Source organism: Micropterus salmoides, unplaced genomic scaffold (assembly GCF_014851395.1).
Source record: "Micropterus salmoides isolate LMB-PRFRI ecotype aquatic unplaced genomic scaffold, ASM1485139v1 Ms_hic_scaffold_5, whole genome shotgun sequence".
Taxonomy (NCBI): domain Eukaryota; kingdom Metazoa; phylum Chordata; class Actinopteri; order Centrarchiformes; family Centrarchidae; genus Micropterus; species Micropterus salmoides.
In genome coordinates, this window is record NW_024044237.1 from 27,327,081 (window position 1) to 27,350,988 (window position 23,908).

Below are 23,908 nucleotides of genomic sequence, written 5' to 3' on the forward strand. Positions count from 1 at the left end.
TTCTCTAAACTGACTTGTGTTTCTTCATCTGAAGTTGTCAAATTATGCATTTAGCACTTTAAGATGTTTTATATGAAAACTCACTCACACGGTTTCCTTTAAGAGCACAATGGAGTTTGATTTGATTTTGACACAGCAGATCTTGTTCAAATGTACACACAAGGGGTACTCAGACTTTGTTGGTGTGCACAGGTGGTTTAAATCTGACTGTTGTTGTGTCACCTTTACGGGATCTTTGATACACTTTGATGAGACGCAGCAGATTATACACTGCTCAAAAAAATAAAGGGAACACTTAAACATCACAATGTAACTCCAAGTCAATCACACTCCTGTGAAATCAAACTGTGCACTTAGGAAGCATCACTGATTGACAATCAAATGCTGTTGTGCAAATGGAATAGACAACAGGTGGAAATTATAGGCAATTAGCAAGACACCCCCAATAAAGGAGTGGTTCTGCAGGTGGTGACCACAGACCACTTTTCAGTTCCTATGCTTCCTGGCTGATGTTTTGGTCACTTTTGAATGCTGGCGGTGCTTTCACTCTAGTGGTAGCATGAGACGGAGTCTACAACCCACACAAGTGGCTCAGGTAGTGCAGCTCATCCAGGATGGCACATCAATGCGAGCTGTGGCAAGAAGGTTTGCTGTGTCTGTCAGCGTAGGGTCCAGAGCATGGAGGCGCTAACAGGAGACAGGCCAGTACATCAGGAGACGTGGAGGAGGCCGTAGGAGGGCAACAACCCAGCAGCAGGACCGCTACCTCCGCCTTTGTGCAAGGAGGAGCAGGAGGAGCACTGCCAGAGCCCTGCAAAATGACCTCCAGCAGGCCACAAATGTGCATGTGTCTGCTCAAACAGTCAGAAACAGACTCAATGAGGGTGGTATGAGGGCCCGACCTCCACAGGTGGGGGTTGTGCTTACAGCCGTTGAGGACATTTGGCATTTGCCAGAGAACACCAAGATTGGCAAATTTCACAGATGAAAGCAGGTTCACACTGAGCACATGTGACAGATGTGACAGAGTCTGGAGACGCCGTGGAGAACGTTCTGCTGCCTGCAACATCCTCCAACATGACCGGTTTGGCGGTGGGTCAGTAATGGTGTGGGGTGGCATTTCTTTGGGGGGCCGCACAGCCCTCCATGTGCTCGGCAGAGGTAGCCTGACTGCCATTAGGTACCGAGATGAGATCCTCAGACCCCTTGTGAGACCATATGCTGGTGCGGTTGGCCCTGGGTTCCTCCTTATGCAAGACAATGCTAGACCTCATGTGGCTGGAGTGTGTCAGCAGTTCCTGCAAGAGGAAGGCATTGATGCTATGGACTGGCCCGCTCATTCCCCAGACCTGAATCCAATTGAGCTCATCTGGGACATCATGTCTCGCTCCATCCACCAACGCCACGTTGCACCACAGACTGTCCAGGAGTTGGCGGATGCTTTAGTCCAGGTCTGGGAGGAGATCCCTCAGGAGACCATCCGCCACCTCATCAGGAGCATGCCCAGGCGTTGTAGGGAGGTCATACAGGCACATGGAGGCCACACACACTACTGAGCCTCATTTTGACTTGTTTTAAGGACATTACGTCAAAGTTGGATCGGCCTGTAGTGTCGTTTTCCACTTCGATTTTGAGTGTGACTCCAAATCCAGACCTCCATGGGTTGATAAATTTGATTTCCATTGATAATTTTTGTGTGATTTTGTTGTCGGCTTATTATTATTATTGTATGTATGTATGTATGTATGTATGTATGTATGTATGTATGTATGTATGTATGTATGTATAGTGTGTGTGTATTTAATGAGATCATTTCATTTATTCAGATCTAGGATGTGTTATTTTAGTGTTCCCTTTTATTTTTTTGAGCAGTGTAGTTAGTGAAGAAGACACAATAGATACAATAAAGGAGTTTTATTATACAAAGTACCGTAAAAGTAAACCTGAATGTCAAGTTAATAATAGTTCAAAAATATTATATATTAAGGAAAGTGGGGAAACTTAAAAAATAAAATAAAATCAAAGGCATTTACATATTCTATTATATTAGAAATTAGCAGTGGTGAAAAGTGTTTTTTATTTTTTTTACTCCACTAAATTTATCTGACTTGCAGATTAATTCATTAATAAAACAAAATATAATAAAACATTTTTTTTACCTTTTGCAGGACTTTTACTTGCAACAGAGTATTTCTACACTACTTCTTCCACCAGCAAATCAGTAATATATTTTTTTATTATTGTTATTTTAATCATTGCCTGCAGTACTTGCCTACACAATACTTGTGTAGTGAGTCCAACATTATCTGACCTCCAGCTGGGTCAAGGAGATTCAGTGGTCTTTTAAAAGCATTGTCACAACAGTGGTGGGGATTTTTTTTTTCTTCTTCATGCAATGCATCCAAAAGAAGAATATTTACTTCTTCATTAAGAAGTTAAAATATTCTCTGGAAACATTAAAATTTGCAGGAGACTGTTGATTGTAGGTAATGGTGGCTTTGTTGTTGTTGTTATAAATAAATGTCATAATTTTTATTCCCTCTGTCAAATTCTGAGTGTTTAAAGAAAGCGGCACATAAAAAAAGGTCTAAATATTCAATATATTTCTGTAGGACTGCGGGAGTTGTGGTCTTGCTGTTTGACAAGAGCAATTAGTCTAATTAGCAACTCGCCGACCTCCCTGTTCTGTGCTGTTTCAGGAGAAACGTGTCGAAATAGGCCGAATTTTTCCTCAAAGCAAATCCTAATTATTATTTATCTTCACGCCAACAGGAGGAAGTTTGCGGAGCTCAGCAACAGGTGAGTTTGTGTAAAGTAATTATGAACTGGTAGTGCCACCATGGATGTTTCTAAATACTCGTTTGTACTGTTGCAACTGAGGTTTTAACATATTATTGGCGTCACTTAATTAACTTTAAATTTACTGATATCCTCAACGTCAAGCCATTTATATGGGACTATTTGGTAGTTTGTTGTCGTTTCTCAGCTGTGTAACATTTAGCTACGTTTATTTAGTGTGGTAGCTGGAAATGCACAGCCAGTGGTTAAATGTAAACACCAACATTTACTCAAGGACTGTACTTTCTACTAATTCGAGGCAGCTACTTGTACTTTACTTGAGTATTTCCATTTTATGCAGCTCTATGCTTACACTTGCATTTATATGGCTTATATGGAAAAAGGAGTATGAGCAGCCTGCTTTGTCTGCACAACACTTTCCAGTTGGCTGCATGTGGTTTGACGGTAGTAATGACGGCTCTGCTGCTTGTTTATGGACTTGTATGGGGGTAAATTGTAATAAACTAAGGTGGATTTTTGAGTTTTGTGTAATTTTAGATAACGCGATGGTCACATTTATCTCAAGCCTAGTTTCCTGTGGTGGCCTGAGATCATAATGACTATGGGTTATTTAGGGTAGTCTCTTTTTAATCGACACGTGATAATGGTTAAAGTGGTTTACAGGTTCACCTGTACAGTTTTAAATACAACAGCTCTGCCATAAATTAAATCTTTACGACGTTTTTAGTGAGATGTAAATTCAAGAATGTTTATTACTGAGGTCATATTTGAAGTTGTACATTATTTATTATTATTATATTTACATACAGGAAAGGGGAGGTACTATAATAGGAAAAACCGCAATGGGCTATAATTCAGACCACCACTAACTATCCTCTCAGGTGCTAAAACATAGCCTAATTAAATTAACTGACAGTGTCGAAACCCGCTTAACATTACAGGCATTATAAAAGTAAAAGTTATGGCAGCACTAGTACTGGGTTCCAGGTGTAACTAATAAAGTGCCCATAGAGTATATTGAGTCACATAAGCACATTTTCAGTGAGCCTGTTTTGTAAATTTATTATGACTGGCAGATGTGTTTCAAACCTTTTATAGTAGATAGATATTTTTATTTGATTAGTTCTATCAGGGAAATCACAGGTGTGACTAATAATATTAATGATACTGGTTCACAAGGGACTACAGCTATAATTAATGTTATTGTGATGCCTGTGCTTTTTACACTGTGCCATGTAAATGTGAAAAGGGCTATACATACAACTGAACTTTAGTAGGTTTATAACATTAAAATGAAGGCATGTTAATTTGTTTGCTTCTTTGCTATTGTCCACTAGAAGGCGCTGATTACTAGTCAGTGTGATACAGCCACTACACAATTAGTAATTAAGTAAAAAGTAACTTCATCATTAGAAATAGTTTAAATATCTATCTGAGATCCTCTGGAAAATCATGATACTCTATCAAACAGTCAAACTACCTACAAGTCTTTTTAAATAGAGTATTTTGTAAACAGTATTTTGTCTACCACCTTACATTTGGCACTGTGTAGTTTTTCAAGAACATTGAAAAACGGTCCTACATCATCAGTTTGTTTAAGAACATAGCCTACCATTTATCACGTATCAATGTTTTTCTTTTTTTAAACATATTTGGCTATAATTGTAAAGTAAAAATGGCAGCTCATTGATTTAGAAATGATTTTTTTATATGGCTATAGCTACATTATTTATATAGGATGTATACCTCTTTCACAGTTTACTTTAGGTCATTCTACTCAAGAAGCAAGAAAACTGATGTGGCAAGCTTGTAAATTTTATTTTCATGTGTAAATGTCTGTTACTGATTGTATTTTCTCATCCTTTTTTGTTAATGAAGAAACAGAAAAAAGCATTCACAAAGTAAGAAAACATTTATAGATACATACACTATATCGGTGTGATAAAACACAGTATCACATGTAGACAACCTGGAGGAAGCAAAGAAACCTCTCTGCTTAAAGGGATTCAGAGCAAAAACATTCACCATCAAAGATGTCGAAGTATCTGACTTTCTTGATCACACCAGTAAGCAACACAAGAATTTGTCCTTTAAATTTTAAAGATTCAAAAACCCTTTACTCAAAAATCCTTTTCAGATTAGTAAAATATATATTTTGTTGTCTATTGCCATTTTGACCAAAAAAACTGATCATTTTTTCAACATTTCCAGGAGGAGCGGATGACCTGCGAGACATCTTTGACAGTGACTTCTGCTGTGAATTCCAGGTGTGTGAAACAACCATGCATGTTGGATGGGCGAGTGTGGGATGAAACATACTGTACACCGGCAGAGACAGAATACGTTTACAGTTTACAACGTATGAACCACATGTGAATTTTACCACTCTGTTGCAGGCACAATGGAGAAACAAAGTTGATTTTTAACAAACTGAGGCGCCCAAACAAATCAACTTGTTCACTTTAACTGAAAAAGATGATAAACACTCAAAAGAAAGCCACTCAGAGATTGACGATAGATTGTTTCCACTTTCTGAATGATGATAAAAACTGGAATGTTATCAGATATTACACATCTGTCATTGGCTTTTCAATCCCTGTTCACCTTCTGTTTTAAATTTTATTTTGGTTTTTCAGCAGCGCCAACATGAACATTATGCAGACAACAGTGGTAAAAACACACCGTCTAAGCAGAGTCTGTGTGAGACAATGTGTGTGTCAAGCTGAAAACAATTACACTAAAAAAAGTAATATTGTACCTCAAATTCACACACAAATTCGATTGCACCCAGCGTTACCCATGATGACCCGATACTGTAAACCCTCCACGCAAACTTTTATTATTGCTGCTGCTTCATGGCACAAATCATAGAAACAATACATCATGTTATTCATATTATTATGTTCTTTTGCCATGCAAGCTCACTACAGTACTGCTTCTATATTAGCTTATATTACACAGAGCAACAAAAGAAATCAGAAAACAGAGCAGGTTCATGTTTGAATAGCCACACACAGTGCCAGACTAACTTCTACAGCTGGTTTTACAGTTTGAGTAAAAAGGATTAGTATTACTGTCATTATCACACAAAATAATGGTTATGATAGTAATAGCAACATTTTATAATAATAATAAAAAAAAACACATACTCAGGGCATCACAAACATAATGAACCAAAGGGGGCCAAACATAATGTTTGAAATAATTTAAACATTTCTGACATTCATTCCTTCGGGTGTTTTCTTAATTTATGTACAGTATATAGTTATATTTGTATAGAAGTAGTGCTTCATTTTTAGAAATACAAATGAAAAAACACAAAAGGGCTGCATTCTGTGAATGCTGTGCAAATAACATCTTTTTACATCAAACCTCCAAGTTTTACGGTCCTGACGAACACACATCACCCTCCCCCACATATTCTTCACAAGCACTCACAAACACAAAAAGTTCTACCCTTGACTTATACAAAACTTTGATTTCAAACCATCACACCTGCCGTCCACTGACAGACAAAAGGTGGCCATTAACTTTGATTCTGGCAGGTACATTTACATCTGTACAGCTAATAAAAGTACTACGTTGTCTTATCTGTCTTAAACATCTCACAAGTAACGAGCCACTTTACCAGAGGTTCTGATAATAGAACTTTGCCTGCCAAAACAGCCGGTTTACAAAACTTACCAGCTAAAGCCAAAATTCAGCGACAGTTGTAAATTTCTTTGTCCCACATTTCAAATCACACTGTGACATCTGGACTCCTGTCTGATACAAGACAACGTGACCTCCACAAAGAAATATGAAGATGACAAGCTCGTTGGCATGTATCAAACCTCAAACTCTCTCCTCCTCACCTCATTTTACCTGCCAGCAGGAAATGCAACTCCACTGGGACTGCGGATCTGAACAAAGACAAACAGCTGAGAACGTTTTTTGTTGGCTGTAAATCATGCTACATGCTATCAGACCCTCGGCACTGACTCATCAGTTGGGAAGAAATTTCAGTTTACCACAGACGGAGTTGTTGCCTCATCAATTCAGTACAGCCTGTAAAGCTACAATCAGACTTCAACCAAGGACCAACAGAGATGCATCACAGTTGTTCAGTCGCATCAGCTGCACAGCAACTGCGTCGGCACTGACATTCAGGAGACTGCGCTGATACTTGCAAACTCGTTCAAACTACCACTGCCTGTAGCCAACATGCTCGCTTCAGAGAAGCAGTAGCAAGGTGGACCAGATACTGGCTCCTCTCCTCAGCATTTATCACCCATCTTTCAGAATCTACCTTGTCCACCTGCAGCAAACTGGACAAGTAAAAAGTCAACAGAAATTTCCAGATGACTTTTGCAACAACCATCTACAAGATAAAATCTCCTAATCCGAGAAGGACTGTTTTCTATGAGCATCTTGAGTCAAATGCTGCATTCAAGTGCAGTCGGAAATATCAAAATCATGACATGACGTCAAAACTCTTAACAGCAGCGGTTTTCTGCAAGAGGCTCATGGGAAACGAAGTTCTGAGTTACTCCGTGAAGGAGAAGTACAGCTAAGCACTGTAAGCCAACTTAGTGTACATCCTGCTGACAAATACTACCAAAATAGGAAAGAAAATGCTGAATAGAAATAAATGAAAAGGAAAATCAGAATCTGTCTTTCACAACAGCTCCAAGAGTTAAAACAAATGACTTTTTCCTTGGAATACAACACACATCCTTTTGTCTTTCAAGAAAAACGTGAACAACAGTGTCTCACAAACATGAATACACTTTAACAAGAATACACGCATTAACTTGTTTTTAAACTGGTGAATGAATTTTAAAAATCAGTCAGAAGGTGAAGCATCCAGGATGTTAGATGAGTTTTCTTGACAGAATAAAATAACCAACCGCCTCGTGCCAAGGAGGCCACTTCTGAGAACTTGTGACTCCCTGAAGCAAGGCGAAAGAGGGACTTGTCACATAGTGCAACGTCCCAAAGAAACAAGTGTCTAAAATACCAGTCCTCGAGCTGTCCAATAAGATTCCTCAGCATGAAGGGAAAAAAACAACACGAAGAACAAAGATCGACAAAAGAAAAGTTCCTGAAATCAAAAAGTCAAAGTCTGTTTGATTTTTCTTAGACGATGGGGAACTGAGACACGATAACAGAATAGCAAAGTCTTTGTGGGATGATGATGATGATGATGATGATGAAAACAAACTGTAATGAGGATTCCTTTTTCTCCATGGTTTTTTAAACGATATGCAGTCACACGAGGCAGCAGGGATCAGTTGTGGCTGACAGGAGTGATTTTGGTGCTGCATTCATGTCATGGGAAAATGGCTGTAAAAATGCACATCTTGCGTCACCTTTTTAAAAGCACTTAATTAATCTCAGACTGTAATGTCCACATTACTGAATTCTGAAATCACCAACAAAGACACTGCTAGTAGTCAAACAGACAATCATGTATTTATCAAATGAATATGATTTGATAATGAACATTTTTGCAAAGATTTTTAATGCTTCTACGCATATCACTCACTAATAGGGGGTTTTCTACAGAACAGTCCCAAAACCGAACTGCCAGGAACTAAACAAAGCAGCTAAAAGTTATTTTAGCACATTCATCTTTACTTTTTTTGTCAGAAGACTCGCAAAGATTTGGCCAATTAGAATGATTTAAGTATTAAAAACCATTTGACATTTTTAGATGCCACAACAAAGTGATCATGTTCTTTTGATTTACTACTTACTTGCAATTTTTTACTGGTCAGAAGAAAGTCCCATCCCAAATCTTAATACTGCTCCAACAACAACCAATGTGCACATAGCTGCAGTCTTTAGGGTTGTGTGTGACCAGTGCTAGTCGAACAGTTTGACTAAAAGTCCCTCAAAAAAGGTTACTGGAAATGTTACCACGTTATAACTGCAAGTTAAATTATTACATATTGATTTTAACGTTCAGTATTTGACCTCATGAACGCATCCAAAGTACACTGTAACTCTGAACCAGCAAGTCACTCTGATTTAGTTTTCTCCACAACATAAATGCAGCACGCACAAGTGGTGGTCATGAAGTCTGACTGAGTGTCTCGACTTCCTGGGAAGTCACGTGATGTGGTTGCTGTTGCTGGTTGGAGTGTTTGTTAAACTCTTCAAGGTATGATGACGTCAGCAGTGATGAGAGCTGATGTGTGTGTGGTGACAGCGGGCGTCTGAGGAAGACGGGTCTAGATGGATTTGGAGGAATCCTGTTTGCTGATGAGAACCTCCAGGAGGCGGAGCTTGGCCTTGATCCTCTTGTACTCCCTGTACTCCTCCAGCATCGGCACCCGGTCCTCCTTTTGAACATTTCTACAGCAGTGGAGGTAGATGGAGGAGAATACATTTTTATTTTTTATTGTCATGTCCTGAAAAAGTCTCCCGCGTTGTCCTCCAACTGACACAAGCTTACTTTCCCTACTCCCAGCAGCTACAGATAAACTATCATTGAGCAAACTGAACCTCTCTGCGGGCCTGTTTGGAGGCTGTTTTACTGAAACAAAATAATTTATCAGCTTCCTCCAGTATTATACTGTTCTGACATGTTCAGTGATGCTTTCAATCACATCACATCACATTCCTGATACCAGAAGATTGTTTGCTTACTCCTCCCTCCTGACCATGTTTTCATGTCCTACATGTTGGGACAGGTTTCTAGCCATGTTACAGCAGGCACTGAAGGCACTGTGTCTACCTAATCTGTGATATTATCTTCAAAGATATATAGGATGTGTCTTCTAATCTAGAATTTTGAATCTGCAAGTGGGTGTGATTAGAGATAGATAGTTAACCTTTTTGGATAAAGCACGGTTAAAACATGTAAATAGATATCATTATATATCATTATGCTGACAGTCTGGATTTTGTTTCTGTGCGCATGTGAGTGACTGTGTCTTCGACCTACCTTCCATTACGCTGATAAAAATCCTCCTCAAACTCTCGAATGGTCTTCCTCAGCTTCTTCTTCTCTGCTCTGGCCTTCCATAGCTGTTCCAGCAGCTCTGGCCTGGAGGATGATAACACAGTTACATGCTCTGCCGTGATACTAACTAATAACATTACTACAGTTAGGAGTCTCATCAGCACAAAAACACTTAATGTATTTATTCAACAGCAACCATTTGGATCTTGACCCATAAATTAAGAATCTAGTCCACAGGGAAAAGGAGGGCAGGAAGTGAGGTTACTGTGAGTAGGAAGTGAAGTGTGGTGGCATTAGGGATCAGCTGTCAGGATCACGTCCCGGTACAAGATCGGGATGTACAAACCTGAGCTGATAAAGGATAGAGGTGTGTGTGTGTGTGTGTGTGTGTGTGTGTGTGTGTGTGTGTGTGAGCTACGAGCTTGGTGACACGTTAACCAGATTACAAACTCGGCAGATAAAAACCTGTTTTCTTTCCGTCTCACATTATTCCTGCTGGTGTCGCACAGTTAGCAAAGCTGGAGATAATCGGAGCTTTTTCCCTGTTCCACATTAGTTAATACAGTTAAAAAAAGAAAATAGCCGAGCTGGATCATCCATTATTGTAAACACAATATGCATTATGTTGGCTCTGCTTATGGTCAATCACCTGTAGAGGTGCAACGATTAGCTGTCAACTATTAAATTATTCGCCAACTATTTTGATAATCGATTAATCGTTTTGAGTAATTTTAAGAAAAAAGTCAAAATGCACTAATTTCAGCTTAACTGTAAAGATTTTCTGGCTTCTTTTGTCCTCTGATAGTAAACTGCATATCGTTGGCTTGTGGACAAAACAAAACATTTGAGGCCGTCAACTGGGCTTTGATCAACATTTTTCAACATTTTGTGGACCAAACAACTAATCAGTTAATCGTGAAAATGATCAACAGACTAACCGATAATGAAAATAATCATTAGTTGCAGCACTAATCACCTGACTCCTACAGGAATAAATGGACGTTTTAGTCAGATGTAGGGTTGGGCCAATAGACGATGCCATCATCCATGGTCGATGGTTGAGCAGGCATCGTGATTGTAAAACCCCAACCCACGGCAAATAAAATAATTTTTCACATAATACCTCTATGTGAAAGCAGGTTTTAATCACCACAAACATTCGCTCCTCGGAATTCTCTTCTCCCCACACTCAGACACACAAGAGGCCTACACCTCAGGTAAACACACCGACTGTAACGTCATAGGCTACCAAGTTTTTAACCGAGTGAAGTCTGTGCGAGGTAACATTACATTACATTTATTCATTTAGCGGACGCTTTTATCCAAAGCAACTTACAATTGCTATACACGTCAGAGGTCGCACGCCTCTGGAGCAACTAGGAGTTAAGTGTCTTGCTCAGGGACACAATGGTGGATGGGTCATTGAACCCAGGTCTCTCACACCAAAGGCATAGTCTTATCCATTGCCCATTGCACCATCGCCACCCCCGCTAATACATGCACATTATTAACAAGGTCAAACGTCAATTAAAATCTGGCTAACTATCAATGCATAAATTAAAAATAAATGACATGTGCATTAATGATGCTGGCACAGTGGATCTCTTCATCTTTGTATATTGCCTCTCATCACAGAAAAGGTTGCCGACCCCTGGTCTAGAACATACTGTAGCAAACACAGAATGTAGCCTCATGGATTAGCTATTAGAACTAACTGAACGTCTGCAGGTCAGTTTGTCTGCATTTCTGAGGCTGTGGGTTGCCATCGAGTTAGCTTGTGCTTAATAAAGAACAATTATGTTATTGTCTTCTGAAGAAATTCAACAAGTGTAATAATGGCCAATTATCTATTGACTAGACAATTAATGAGGAGTCATCGTGAGTCATTTCACTTTGATGACCTATTTGTCCAAACCAGACAACACAGATGAACTAAGTCAAATGGAAGGGGAGAGACTAAGAATGGAGAAAAGCTTTAGGATGTGCGAAGTTAGTCAAAGAAAAGGCACAATTATAAAAATTAGATGCAGGTAGAAAACTACTGGAATGTAAACATGTAAACAAAACAACTTGTATATGTGAAACAAGTATTCGCTTTACAGGAAGTGTAAAGAGGATATATATTAAGTGTGTGTGTGTGTTCCTACATGGACGAGGCGTTAGAGCTGGACAGCCGCAGGTCCATTGCCAGCTTCCCTGACCCCTCCTCCAGTTTGTCTCTCATTGGACAGTCGCTCTGTCTATCAGGTTGGTTCTGGCTCCTCACTGGTCCGTCAGTCGGGGTCACAAGGTCAACGGCCATGATGACCTCAGAGCTCTGCATCTCCCCACCGCTGCTCTCTCCCTCTTCCTCTTCCTCCTCCTCCTCTTCCTCCTCCTCCCTCTCCTCCTCCCTCTCTTCTTCTTCTCCACCTTCTTTCCGCTCGTCCTCCTCTTCTTCTTTGATCTCCTCCCAGAAATGAGCGGTTTCACCCTCAATGATTGGCTGGAGGGTCTGACTTCGCCTCTTACTGGAGGGAGAAACCTGGGGAGAGAGAGGGGAGGTTAATGCGGGAGAGGTACGATTTATTATAGGGCTGTTGGATTAGACTGAATTACCTTTAGCTAATAAACAGCACAGTAAGTATTATATAAAAACAGTATACTGATTTCTGTATGCTTTACTACTACTAACTTCGAATTAGTGAGTATGTTGCAAACAGTGTACTATATGTAATGATGTGTTTATGTGTACGTACTGTGACAGGTGTGATGCTGACTCTGGTGAGCATCTGTTTGACCAATCTGTAGCGATCGTAGAGAGGCTTCACCACCAGACGCTCCTCTCTGGTCACCTGAGAGACAAAGAGAGAGAAACTGGTTAGAAAAAGTTGAAATGAGTGTTTCAACACAGCTTCACAGAAAAAATGAAATCCAGGCAGGATTTAGGATATCTGTAACTTACTGGTCGACCATGCAGGCCCTCGTAGTGCAGCAGGTTCTTCTGAAGAACCGTCTTCTCAGAGGACAACTGCTCCTTAGTCATCTTCTACACAGAGGCAAATCATTATGTAATAGTGATACTGTAGAGAGAGACTGTTGCACAGCTGTGACCTGCCACAGTCCCCGTGTTTGCATCAATGAGATGAGAACTGACGATGTGACATCTTATGCAATACAACCAGGTCAAACGGATAAAACAATCATTACTCATGTATATTTGCTACACAGTTTATGCCCAATCTAATATACTAAAATACTTGTTGTTGTTAAATGTTGTTTGTGTTGTAGTAACAAAAATACAAATTTCCCCATTTGTCTCTTCTGTATAGGGTCTATTTGTATGCCTATATGATCTGAATTTGTTTGCATTTAATTACCATTCCATTTTTAAATGCATTAAATGGAGGATTACTTACCTCAAAATGATACATCATGTATCATGTAAAATCTATCACTTGTTTCTCAAAACAAACAAAAAAAACTTCTTCTTCTCATAATGCTTCTTCTGTTCACAGTTGCAAGGCAAAAAAACAAACAAAACTGCTGCTAACCTTTATGTCATCAGGCCAGCCGTCCTCCTGCCGCTTCCCTTTGACCCTGTGCTGGATCAGCTCTAGTGTTTCCTCCCTGGTGGGATGCTGACCCTTGACCTCCCCTGCTGTGTCATATTCTCCTTGGTCCAGCGTGGAGCCGAAGCTCTTGGGCAAGGTGTTGCTCCGAGGACGAGTCTGGGGTCCGAGTTCGCTCTCTGCACGGTGTTTGGCATCTGGGGAAGAACAAATACAGCGATGACAAAAAGAGAGGTGGGGGGGAGGGAAGAAATGGAGTTGATAGGGTAAAGTACAAAAGAACGAACCAGGACAAGAACAGTGCTGCAGAAAGAGAGAATGGGGAGAAACACTTAAAGGTGACCTATTATGCTTTTCCATATTTTCTGTCATATCTTTAATGTTACAATGTCGGATGTTCATGTTAAACGTGGCCAAAGCTTCAAGTAATGAGGTAAATGTATTTAAAATAAATTTCTGTGAGCGAAAACCTCAGATTCCCCCTGTTGTGAACGCTCCGGTTTCAACAGTGTTTTCTACTCTCGGCTCCATACCTCTATATAAGATCATAAGAGACACAACAGCATCTACAGCTTTTTTTCAGACAGAGCTGTAATGAGGGGCCAGTATAAGATAGAAAATAATTTTTTTGAACTTTGAATCATGCAAAGCTACCATAGGAGTCATGGAACTACAATATATGGCTAGAAATGCAGTATAATAGGTCACCTTTAAGTCTTCAGACACATAAGACATCTTTTACTGGACTATCAGATATGCAGGAGCCTGACAGACAGCTGCAGTGGTTTAAGTCAGCAAATTACAATATATGAGGAGGAAGACAAACATGCTTCGATTCAACACACAAAAACACAACACCGCACCCTTTCAACAAAACAGGCAAAAACCTTTTCCTGAACAGCATCTAGACATTCAACAGCCCCCGAGTCAGTCTGACAGACGTATTGCTGCTGGATATTGTAATTTCTCAAGATAAAGGGTCACCTAACTCTGCAATGATCCTATTCAAGTGTATTAACTTACCCTGTGCCAAAGCATACACAGTTTTGGTTTGCAAAACATGACTGTATTTATATTGTGCTGTTGTTTCCTTGTAAGAACATTATACACTGTTTAAAAATTTCAGGTATTTAAAGATTAATAACAGAAAACAATATTTTATTTTTTTATACATGCGCACAGCACTTCCCCCTATGTGGTTACATTGGAATAACGGTCACTGTATAAAGTTTTAGAGTCCAGTTTTGGTCACAATGAAATAAAAACTAATAATCAATGCCTAAGCATACATTTATTTATCAATAAACACCCCCATTAAAAAATAAAATGCCTTTCTCTTCCTCATGTTACTTCACTCCAGATGGAAAGAGTTAGATGTCCTGTCCCAGCATGCAGTTTCAACAGGAAATACACCAAAACAAAGAAGCAAGATGCCCTCACAATGCTGCCTCATTGTGACTGTCAGTAGTGTTATGTATTGTCTACTTACTGAGGGGGTTGGTACTTACTGAGGTGATACGGTCTAGAACTCAGGCCTGAGTAGGGGTGGAGCGGGGGGGTGAGTGTGTGATGGGGAGGTGAGCAGATAGAGGAGGAGGGTGGGGAGGAGGAAGGGGAGGTGGGGGCATGATGGCGTCTGTATGAATGGAGCAAAGCCTGGTGCCTCAGCGTGCTTCTGGGTAAAAGGTGGTGCTGGCGTCCTGGTTGGCCCATCAGTCAATCAATCAATCAATCGGTCGGTAGGAGGAGGAGGGAGGAAAGTGGAGAACGGGTGCTCGCGTTATTGTTGTTTTCAATTTTGATTTGAAACAGAGAGAAATGTTTCGACCACTGCGTTCTCCGAGGAGAGCCGTCACCTCACATAGAGAAGGTGGACGAGTGTCATGGGTTTTGTTCAGAATGGTGAAACGATGCACAGGGGAAGACACACGTCAAAGTGTAGGAAACTATTTCTAGACATCAGATAAATCATATTTTACTTTCTAATACCCGAGTTTGGCTCACTTACTGGCAAGTAACACACTTGCCAAAAACATCAAAAGCTTCAATTTGAATTCTGATCAAAAAGTAGATTGTGTGGATTATTTCTTTATCAGGGTGCCTTCATATTTCCAAATATTCTGCAATCAATTTATGTATAACTTTAAGTCTTATCCACCGTTTCACCTTACCGAATTCGCCGCAGAGGTAATGAATGTGGGTTCACAAGGACGCACCAGCACACGGAAGGGTGGGAGCCACGCATGTGAGAGCCACGTCAACCCCTGGCATGTTTGTGTTTGCACATGTGTGTGTGTTTATTAGACCAGCATACATGCAATGTTGTTACAAAAGTTTTTGAGTGGGGAGGGTCAAGCTGTCCAGCATGGAACAGGATGGCACGCAGACACTCTAAACCCAACACATACACACAAATGCACATTCACAGGAAAAAGAGCGAGTGGTACCTTTAATCTGCCTGCGGATCTTGGTGAGGTCGGTCATCCATTTGAGGACTTTAGGGTTAGCTGCCTTGTCTCCATGAGAGGGCTGCAGAGAGAGGAGGAGAGAAAGGGCAGAGAAAGAGTTAGTGTTTCACTAAAAAGGTCATGACAATACTGCAGAATTTACAACAGCAATTTAAGTCCTTAGCTGACGCTTTTATATACATACTTGGACAAAGTCTTGCTAAATGTTAAATATTAAATTATCAGGGTTTGTGATTTACTTTTTTAACCATTTTGCTTTTTATTTACTTTAAAAAAATAGTTTGTTCATATTATTGAGCAGTAAAATTTCTAAACAGTAAAACAAATAAAATCTCTTTACATTTTTTACCTTATAATTCCTCTCCTTCTCAAACTGCTCTTCAAATTGCTTAATTTTCTTCTTCAGGTGCTGAAGCTTTTTTGTTAGCTGGTGGGTCACCGAATCTCCGCCTCTCATTGCCTCTTTGGAGCCAAAAGATGCTCTGCGCGGCCTTGGGATGGCAGAATACACACTTATAAATGAATAAAATACCAAAATAAAGCAACAGAAGAAAATGACCATTAAAATCCATAAACAGAATCTAGTAGCAATGCTGGATGTCTACGCCTCATCGTACCTCTGTGCTTTGGTGGGCGAGGTGGCGTCCGGGTCCTGCTGGAGGAAGCGCTGAGCACCGTGCGCTCCGAAGTCGAGGAAGCGTCTTGCCAGGACGTGAGCGTGGTAGTGGGAAGAGGGGGAGGCATCTTGCCCTCCTTCCCCCTCGCCATCCTCCTCCAGGTGCAGTAGGGGGAGAGGAACCATACGACCGGCCAGCGGGGAGAGCTGCGCCTCTCCACTTTCATTGTCGTCCTGCCAGGATTTGAATGCCGGGACGGGGTCTGGAGAGAGAAGGAAAGAAACAAAGAGAGGAGATCAGATCAAGTTAACGGAGGTCAGTAAAGCAGGGAGAGAAAGAACAACAAATTGAATCCCTAGCTAACAAGAGTTTGAGGTAGGTACTGTACATATCAATAAGATCCACACAAGGGCTGCTTGGAAAGGGGGCTGTTGAGCTGATACAACAAATTAATGTTCTTCTTCGGTACCCTGCTGACTCAATCTTTGCCTGATTAATGGTGTCTTGACTGTCAGCGCTATGCTAACGAATGGAGTCAAGGGGGGAAGTAGCTTGTGAAGGAGGGTCAGAAAGATAAGAAGCAGAGTCGGGGGAAAAATGTATTTAGAGAGAGAAGGTGTCCGGATCAATCTGCCCAGTCACACTGCAGCCAGAGGGAAGAGGAAAGATAAGAAGAAAAATGTCCCGCTATGTTTTCAAATATGATGGAAAGAAGTGCTTCACATGCAGGGAGGGATTTATTCATGATCAGTATCACTCAAGCTAATTTTAAAATAGAATATATGAATAAAGTTTTCTGTACTGTACTACCAACAAGCAACTACAATTTTTACAAAAAAACAAACGGGAAAGGATGAAAGTAAGGATAGGTAAACCGGTGGATGTGTGGGCAGATATGAAACTACTTACCGTGGCCTTCTTTTTGCAGGTGCATACATGAGAAATCTATGGGAGGGAGGTGGAGATGGGAGGGGGGTGATGCTGTTTGGATGGAAGGAGGACAATAGGGAGGAAGAAGAGAAGAAAAGGTAGGAGGGACAGGGAGAGAGATAGCAGAGAAGAGGAGCATTGAAGTCATTCATCATTCATAACTTCACTCACCAACATTCACTCAGCACACGTGTGTGTTGGGTTTAATTACAACAAAATGATGCAGAACATCAAATTTTTCCCTCAGCCATACATAATATATGACAGGATTAACGGGGAAATGAAGGAGAATGACAGCTCAGAATGTAACTAAATTTTGATTAATTCAAAGATCTTTGAGAAACATTTAAAAATGCATGAGACACACAGAAAGTAATTTTAATTACATGTTTAGTGATAACATTTAGGTAAATTTTGGAAGAATTTCTTATGTTATACTGACCATGATTAAGCCACTATGTTCTGACAGAAAAGATGGTTTAGAGCCATTTCAACAACAACAACTCTACAAATGACTCTATCCCATGAACAAAAATGGAAGAATAACTGGATTTGACCAAACTTGGAAAATATATATAATTTGGGATCATGTTGGTAAAAACTCTGCTCACTGGGGCTGAACAATTAACTGAAATATTATCAAAATCATGCTGATTTGGCACAGACCCCAGCATAAGTCACATCATCGTCATTTGTTTCAGTGAAAATTAATTAATTAATTAAACAATGATTTTTTGATCATTCAGCCCTACCTCTCACTTAAACATGTTTTCTGGGTCTGCTTTCCTACTCAGCATTTTATTTTTTTATTGTATATTATGCATGCTGTGAAAACTGAGACAAGTGGGTATCTACCTTCCCAGTGGTTGTCAGGAAAGAGCTGGAGATGGGGGTTATGGCCAGAGTTTGGTTGGCATGGCGAAAGGTAGTTTCTGTTGGTCTGACTGGTGTTGGCGTTCTGATCACAGCGGCATGAAAGAGAGTCCTGGAGGAAGAGAGATTAAAAGAACCAAAAAAATGAGGGATGAAAGAAAAAGGAAACAAATAATTGAAGATAAAAGTATGAGAATGAGTAGAAGACAGAAAGAAGTATAGCATAAATTGTGAGGTATTATTGTTTTTAACTGATCCAAAATTACTCTGCTGTGCTTGTAATTCATTCCATCAAAAAAAGAATCACAAACTATTTTAGTACAATGAGACATACACTGATATACGCCCTCATATTGCTACTTACACAGCTTATGGGGTCGGTCTGAGTCTGCTCCATGGTGTCACAGGGGTCACTGTCCTGCCTGAAAACAAAGATTAGAAACACAAAACATGCTTGAAAAAATAATTACGACTCAAAGTAAAGTGAACAAAATATTCCAGATTTTACAACCACATTAAACTTGAGCTGTGCATTTTAATTGTTAGGGGACATAACCTTTTAACCGCTTTGTTGTTTTCAAATAAAATAAGAAAACTGTATTTTCTTTCCTGTACTGGCCAGTCTTTGAGCATACCACTGCAAACACTTACTGTTAACAAACAGCAAGCCAAGTGACCTCATGGATCTGGGACATATCTGATTTTGAGCAAATCAAAACCATTTTTGAATCAACTCTTCCCAGAACAATTTAATGATGATAAGTTGGAGATCCCAAAGTATTTTAGTCATAATCCTTCAACTTTATTTGAAGTCTTCCTGAGACATTGTTGGCGTCTGACCAGATCTGAACAACAGCTGAGGAAGAGTCACACTAACTAGAAGGGTTTCCACATGATGAATAATTTCTTGTGGGAAAAAGTCACAAAACTGCTGCTTCAACTGTTGGGAAATCTCACATTTGTTACAACTAAAATCTATACTGTTGCTATTGATTGTTTTATCCTGCTGATAAACATGTTCCCCATTTTCCTGCATGAACCATTTTACAATGAAACAATGCAAGCAACATGAACCATTGTACATTAACCTTGCTTGGAAGCAATCAGAACCTACAGGTGTGACACAGTATGACATATGAGGTGTAAACTACACAAGCATGCAGTGCAAGTTAAGACAATTATGTGCGAGAGAGACAGATAATAATGACTTGTATTAGATGCAGCATAATAATGAGTAGAGTTGGGCGATCTCTACAATGAAACATCGGGATGGACGATGGGGGGGAGGGCAGCAGTTGTCTTATGTGCATGACTTCACTCAGTAAAAAAACTGGTAGACTATTAACTTACGTTACAAGTCGCAGTGGATATTTTATGCACGGACCAGGTAAAGCAACAATGAACACAGAGGGTGCAGATGTTGGTTTCAGTTGTTTGATAGGCTACGTCATTAACAAGCCGACATGCGGCTCACCTGCTGCCGTGACAACGCATCGCGGGTGGAAATATACGGAAAAAAGACGAGTTGTCAGTCTTTTAGGCGACTTTATAAAACATACCGCTGATGGAGAAAATGGAGCAGACGGGGGGAGAGAGAGGCGGGGCAAGCCTGGTGTTTACCTGAGGTGTAGGTGTGTGTGAGTGTGTCAGAGTGTGGGGAGAAGAGAATTCTGAGGCAGGTGCAAAGCATAATTAAAAACAATAATAAGAATGTTCATGGTCATTGAAACCTGCTTTCACAGGGTGGTATAATGTTAAAATTTGAGATTATTTTTTGCTGGGGAGGGCCACCGATGGACGATGGCATCGTCTATCGTCTATATGGACGATGGCATCGTCTATCGTCTATATGGACGATGGCATCGTCTATCGGCCCAACCCTAATAATGAGCTGAGGACTCCATATCGAAGTGATTTGTAAACCTGAGGTGTCAAGTGACCAGTGTCCTCGTCCAAATTAAGTCTGAAGTTAGTCTGAAGTCTTAATTCTAATCTTGATTCTTAAAACACAAGGCTACAAAGCTATCTGTCTAACTCTAATAACATTGCTAGTATATTCTTGACACAAGGTGATTCTGAGCTAAATAGAGGCTCAAAAGCAAACTGACAATCAACCCAGCCCACCTGGCATTGTTGATGTTGTTCTCAGCATCTCTCTTCACAGCCTCTGTATCCAGATCCATTCCCGAGCTCTCCTCTAGGGTGGTGCCAGAGTCCAGTGAATCCTGAGAGAAAGCAACAAGCAAGAATTTAAGATATTTTATTGATTTTATAAATGGAAATCAGAGCCTTAAACAAAACTACTAGAACAGAGCAAGGCCAAGAATATAAACAAATAGGAATCTCATAAAAAGCTGCATTCAACTGGGCTTTCAACGTTACAAGTTTGTAGCAAGTTAATTTGTAAGTAATGTTATGTATCATCCATTGGGTTAAGTCAGTAGGTGTTTGTTCTTGTAAAGTTGGAAGTTGTTGTGTTATACTGTGCTGAATTAAATGAACAAAATGTTCAGTCCTTTTGCTGGTTGTTCCAACATATTCAGAATCATTACCGCTTTTCGTTAACAGGCAGTTAGTGCTTTAAAATTTGAATTTTAAAGGCTCATCATTATGGTTTTGTATTTGTCTGTAACATAGCACAGTGTCGACAGTGTTCCTTATAACATTCTTTCTCAGTCCTGGAACTCAAACCATTTTCTGATGTCCCAAAACATTTATATTTATATAACTACATTGATATCATAAATATTCACCGACTACAGGTGCTGGTCATATAATTAGAATATCATCAAAAAGTTGATTTATTTCAGTAATTCCATTCAAAAAGTGAAACTTGGATATTATATTCATTCATTACACACAGACTGATATATTTCAAATGTTAATTTCATTTAATTGTGATGATTAAAACTGACAACTAATGAAAATCCCAAATTCAGTATCTCCGAAAATTAGAATATTACTTAAGACCAATACAAAAAAAGGATTTTTAGAAATGTTGGCCAACTGAAAAGTATGAGCATGAAAAGTATGAGCATGTGCAGCACTCAATACTTAGTTGGGGCTCCTTTTGCCTCAATTACTGCAGCAATTCGGCGTGGCATGGAGTCGATCAGTCTGTGGCACTGCTCAGGTGTTCACCTGTGCCCAGGTTGCTCTGATAGTGGCCTTCGGCTCTTCTGCATTGTTGGGTCTGGCGTATCGCATCTTCCTCTTCACAATACCCCATAGATTTTCTATAGGGTTAAGGTCAGGCGAGTTTGCTGGCCAATTAAGAACAGGGATACCATGGTCCTTAAACCAGGTACTGGTAGCTTTGGCACTATGTGCAGATGCCAAGTCCTGTTGGAAAATTAAATCTGCATCTCCATAAAGTTGGTCAGCAGCAGGAAGCATGAAGTGCTCTAAAACTTCCTGGCAGACGGCTGCGTTGACCTTGGACCTCAGAAAACACAGTGGACCAACACCAGCAGATGACATGGCACCCCAAACCATCACTGACTGTGGAAACTTTACACTGGACTTCAAGCAACGTGGATTCTGTGCCTCTCCTCTCTTCCTCCAGACTCTGGGACCTTGATTTCCAAAGGAAATGCAAAATTTACTTTCATCAGAGAACATAACTTTGGACCACTCAGCAGCAGTCCAGTCCTTTTTGTCTTTAGTCCAGGCGAGATGCTTCTGACGCTGTGTCTTGTTCAAGAGGCTTGACACAAGGAATGCGACAGCTGAAACCCATGTCTTGCATACGTCTGTGCGTGGTGGTTCTTGAAGCACTGAATCCAGCTGCAGTCCACTCTTTGTGAATCTCCCCCACATTTTTGAATGGGTTTTGTTTCACAATCCTCTCCAGGGTGCAGTTATCCCTATTGCTTGTACACTTTTTTCTACCACATCTTTTCCTTCCCTTCGCCTCTCTATTAATGTGCTTGGACACAGAGCTCTGTGAACAGCCAGCCTCTTTAGCAATGACCTTATGTGTCTTGCCCTCCTTGTGCAAGGTGTCAATGTTGTCTTTTGGACAGCTGTCAAGTCAGCAGTCTTCCCCATGATTGTGTAGCCTACAGAACTAGACTGAGAGACCATTTAAAGGCCTTTGCAGGTGTTTTGAGTTAATTAGCTGATTAGAGTGTGGCACCAGGTGTCTTCAATATTGAAACTTTTCACAATATTCTAATTTCTGAGATACTGATATTGGGGTTTTTATTAGTTGTCAGTTATAATCATCAAAATTAAAAGGAATGAACACTTGAAATATATCAGTCTGTGTGGAATGAATGTATACATTCACTTTTTGAATGGAATTACTGAAATAAATCAACTTTTTGATGATATTCTAATTATATGAACAGCACGTGTATTTCACTAATGGCTTGAACTAACGACTACTAGTCAACTAGAAAAGTCTTTAGTGGGGGGCAACCCTAGTCTGGAAGCTCAAATGGTCCTTTGGACAAGAGCCACTGAGGGTCAAAGAGGGTATGTGACTCTCGCTGTCTTGATTTGGAAGATACCACTGTGCTGCTGCTATCTGAAAATGTCACCAGTCAAGAATATGTGGTTCACTTCATACATCCATTTACAAACCTACTATGTACCCCGGGCATACAGTAGGTACAAAATGTGGACCTGACTGCTTTCGTAAAGTTACAACAAGTAGAAGCAAACCCTCTGGTTAAATCTCGGAAAGAAGTTTAGACAGTTTTCACGCACTCATTTCAAGTATGTTTTGGCCTTACGTCGTTCCCTCATGACTAAAATTTTATAAGAACAAAACACTGCCTGTGTATCGTTGCATTCATTAAACTGTGAGTATATTTGTAAAACACATCTCTTGTTGTCTCTGCGTGCCACCCCATTTGAATTCCAGCTATTGAAGCAATCAGAGCAGAACAAAGATGGACTGTGCTGATAATATCAAACATTCAGCCTTGGAATGAACTGACAGACTGAGACAGGAAGGAGGTTAGCTATGGGAAATATGCCGCCTGCCCACGCAGCAATAAGTCAGGGTTTGGGGATTTTATGTGCGAGTTTTTGAGGGAATCTCCACTTGTGTCTGATTTAACTTTCAATTTGTTTACCCACCGGAGACAATTATGGTTTTTGCGATTGTTACATTTAGTTTGCATATAGTCTTTCTCTGATGTGTGTGTGTTTGAAGTCTAGTTGGATGCTAGCTAAAACATTGATTTTATGTGTTTGAGCATGTGCAGGTGTATGTGTTTACGTGAGTGTTTAGCATCTCCCACAGACCTGCGTGTCTTTCTGGATTTGTTGTAAATGCAGCTCGGTCTCTGTGATTGTGGTCTCCCCTTCTGTGTCACAGGGACTGTCCTCAGGGTCAGTTTGTTGCTCCAAATCTCCTTGGCAGCCCTTGTCTGCAGGCTCATTGGGACTCACCCTGGAAAAAACAAAAACACAAGCATTAATAAAATAATGAAACCTCCTATATTTTACCATTTTTTTCCAAAGCTGATTATATATATATTTAATAACTTAAAAACACTAATGCCGTTAGTGCATGCTGATTAAAATAAAGCTGCCCATTTTAGTATGCAGAGTAAAACTCTTGGACATCTTGTTTGGTCTTAGAGGTGACTGACCAGCTGCTGCCCCCAATAAGTACAGTTTGCTAATTAACATCACAGCTGTCAGCATGTTTACTGGTAAACCGAACCATCTGACTGCTTTCGTGCCTCTGTACACAATGTTCACTAT

General features: G+C 40.2%; 1 protein-coding gene across 5 annotated transcripts in view; it reads right to left on the bottom strand.

Annotated features, from left to right (window-relative positions):
- Positions 1 to 4,593: 4,593 nt before the first annotated feature.
- Positions 4,594 to 23,908, bottom strand: part of fam13b (family with sequence similarity 13 member B) — an 83,694-nt gene continuing 64,379 nt past the window's right edge. For 3 of the 5 annotated variants that reach the window (XM_038698821.1, XM_038698819.1, XM_038698820.1), the window contains 15 exons: positions 23,444 to 23,591; positions 20,312 to 20,412; positions 18,552 to 18,609; positions 18,170 to 18,299; positions 17,294 to 17,365; positions 16,385 to 16,646; positions 16,117 to 16,258; positions 15,747 to 15,828; positions 14,808 to 14,999; positions 13,282 to 13,496; positions 12,693 to 12,776; positions 12,487 to 12,582; positions 11,896 to 12,272; positions 9,731 to 9,832; positions 4,594 to 9,138 (listed from right to left, as the gene is read on the bottom strand). In XM_038698821.1, coding sequence (XP_038554749.1) covers positions 9,015 to 9,138; positions 9,731 to 9,832; positions 11,896 to 12,272; positions 12,487 to 12,582; positions 12,693 to 12,776; positions 13,282 to 13,496; positions 14,808 to 14,999; positions 15,747 to 15,828; positions 16,117 to 16,258; positions 16,385 to 16,646; positions 17,294 to 17,365; positions 18,170 to 18,299; positions 18,552 to 18,609; positions 20,312 to 20,412; positions 23,444 to 23,591 — 2,185 coding nt within the window. In that variant the 3' untranslated portion in view covers positions 4,594 to 9,014. The remainder of the gene's footprint in view (positions 9,139 to 9,730; positions 9,833 to 11,895; positions 12,273 to 12,486; positions 12,583 to 12,692; positions 12,777 to 13,281; positions 13,497 to 14,807; positions 15,000 to 15,746; positions 15,829 to 16,116; positions 16,259 to 16,384; positions 16,647 to 17,293; positions 17,366 to 18,169; positions 18,300 to 18,551; positions 18,610 to 20,311; positions 20,413 to 23,443; positions 23,592 to 23,908) is intronic. The other 2 variants (XM_038698823.1, XM_038698824.1) reach the window with 2 other exon arrangements.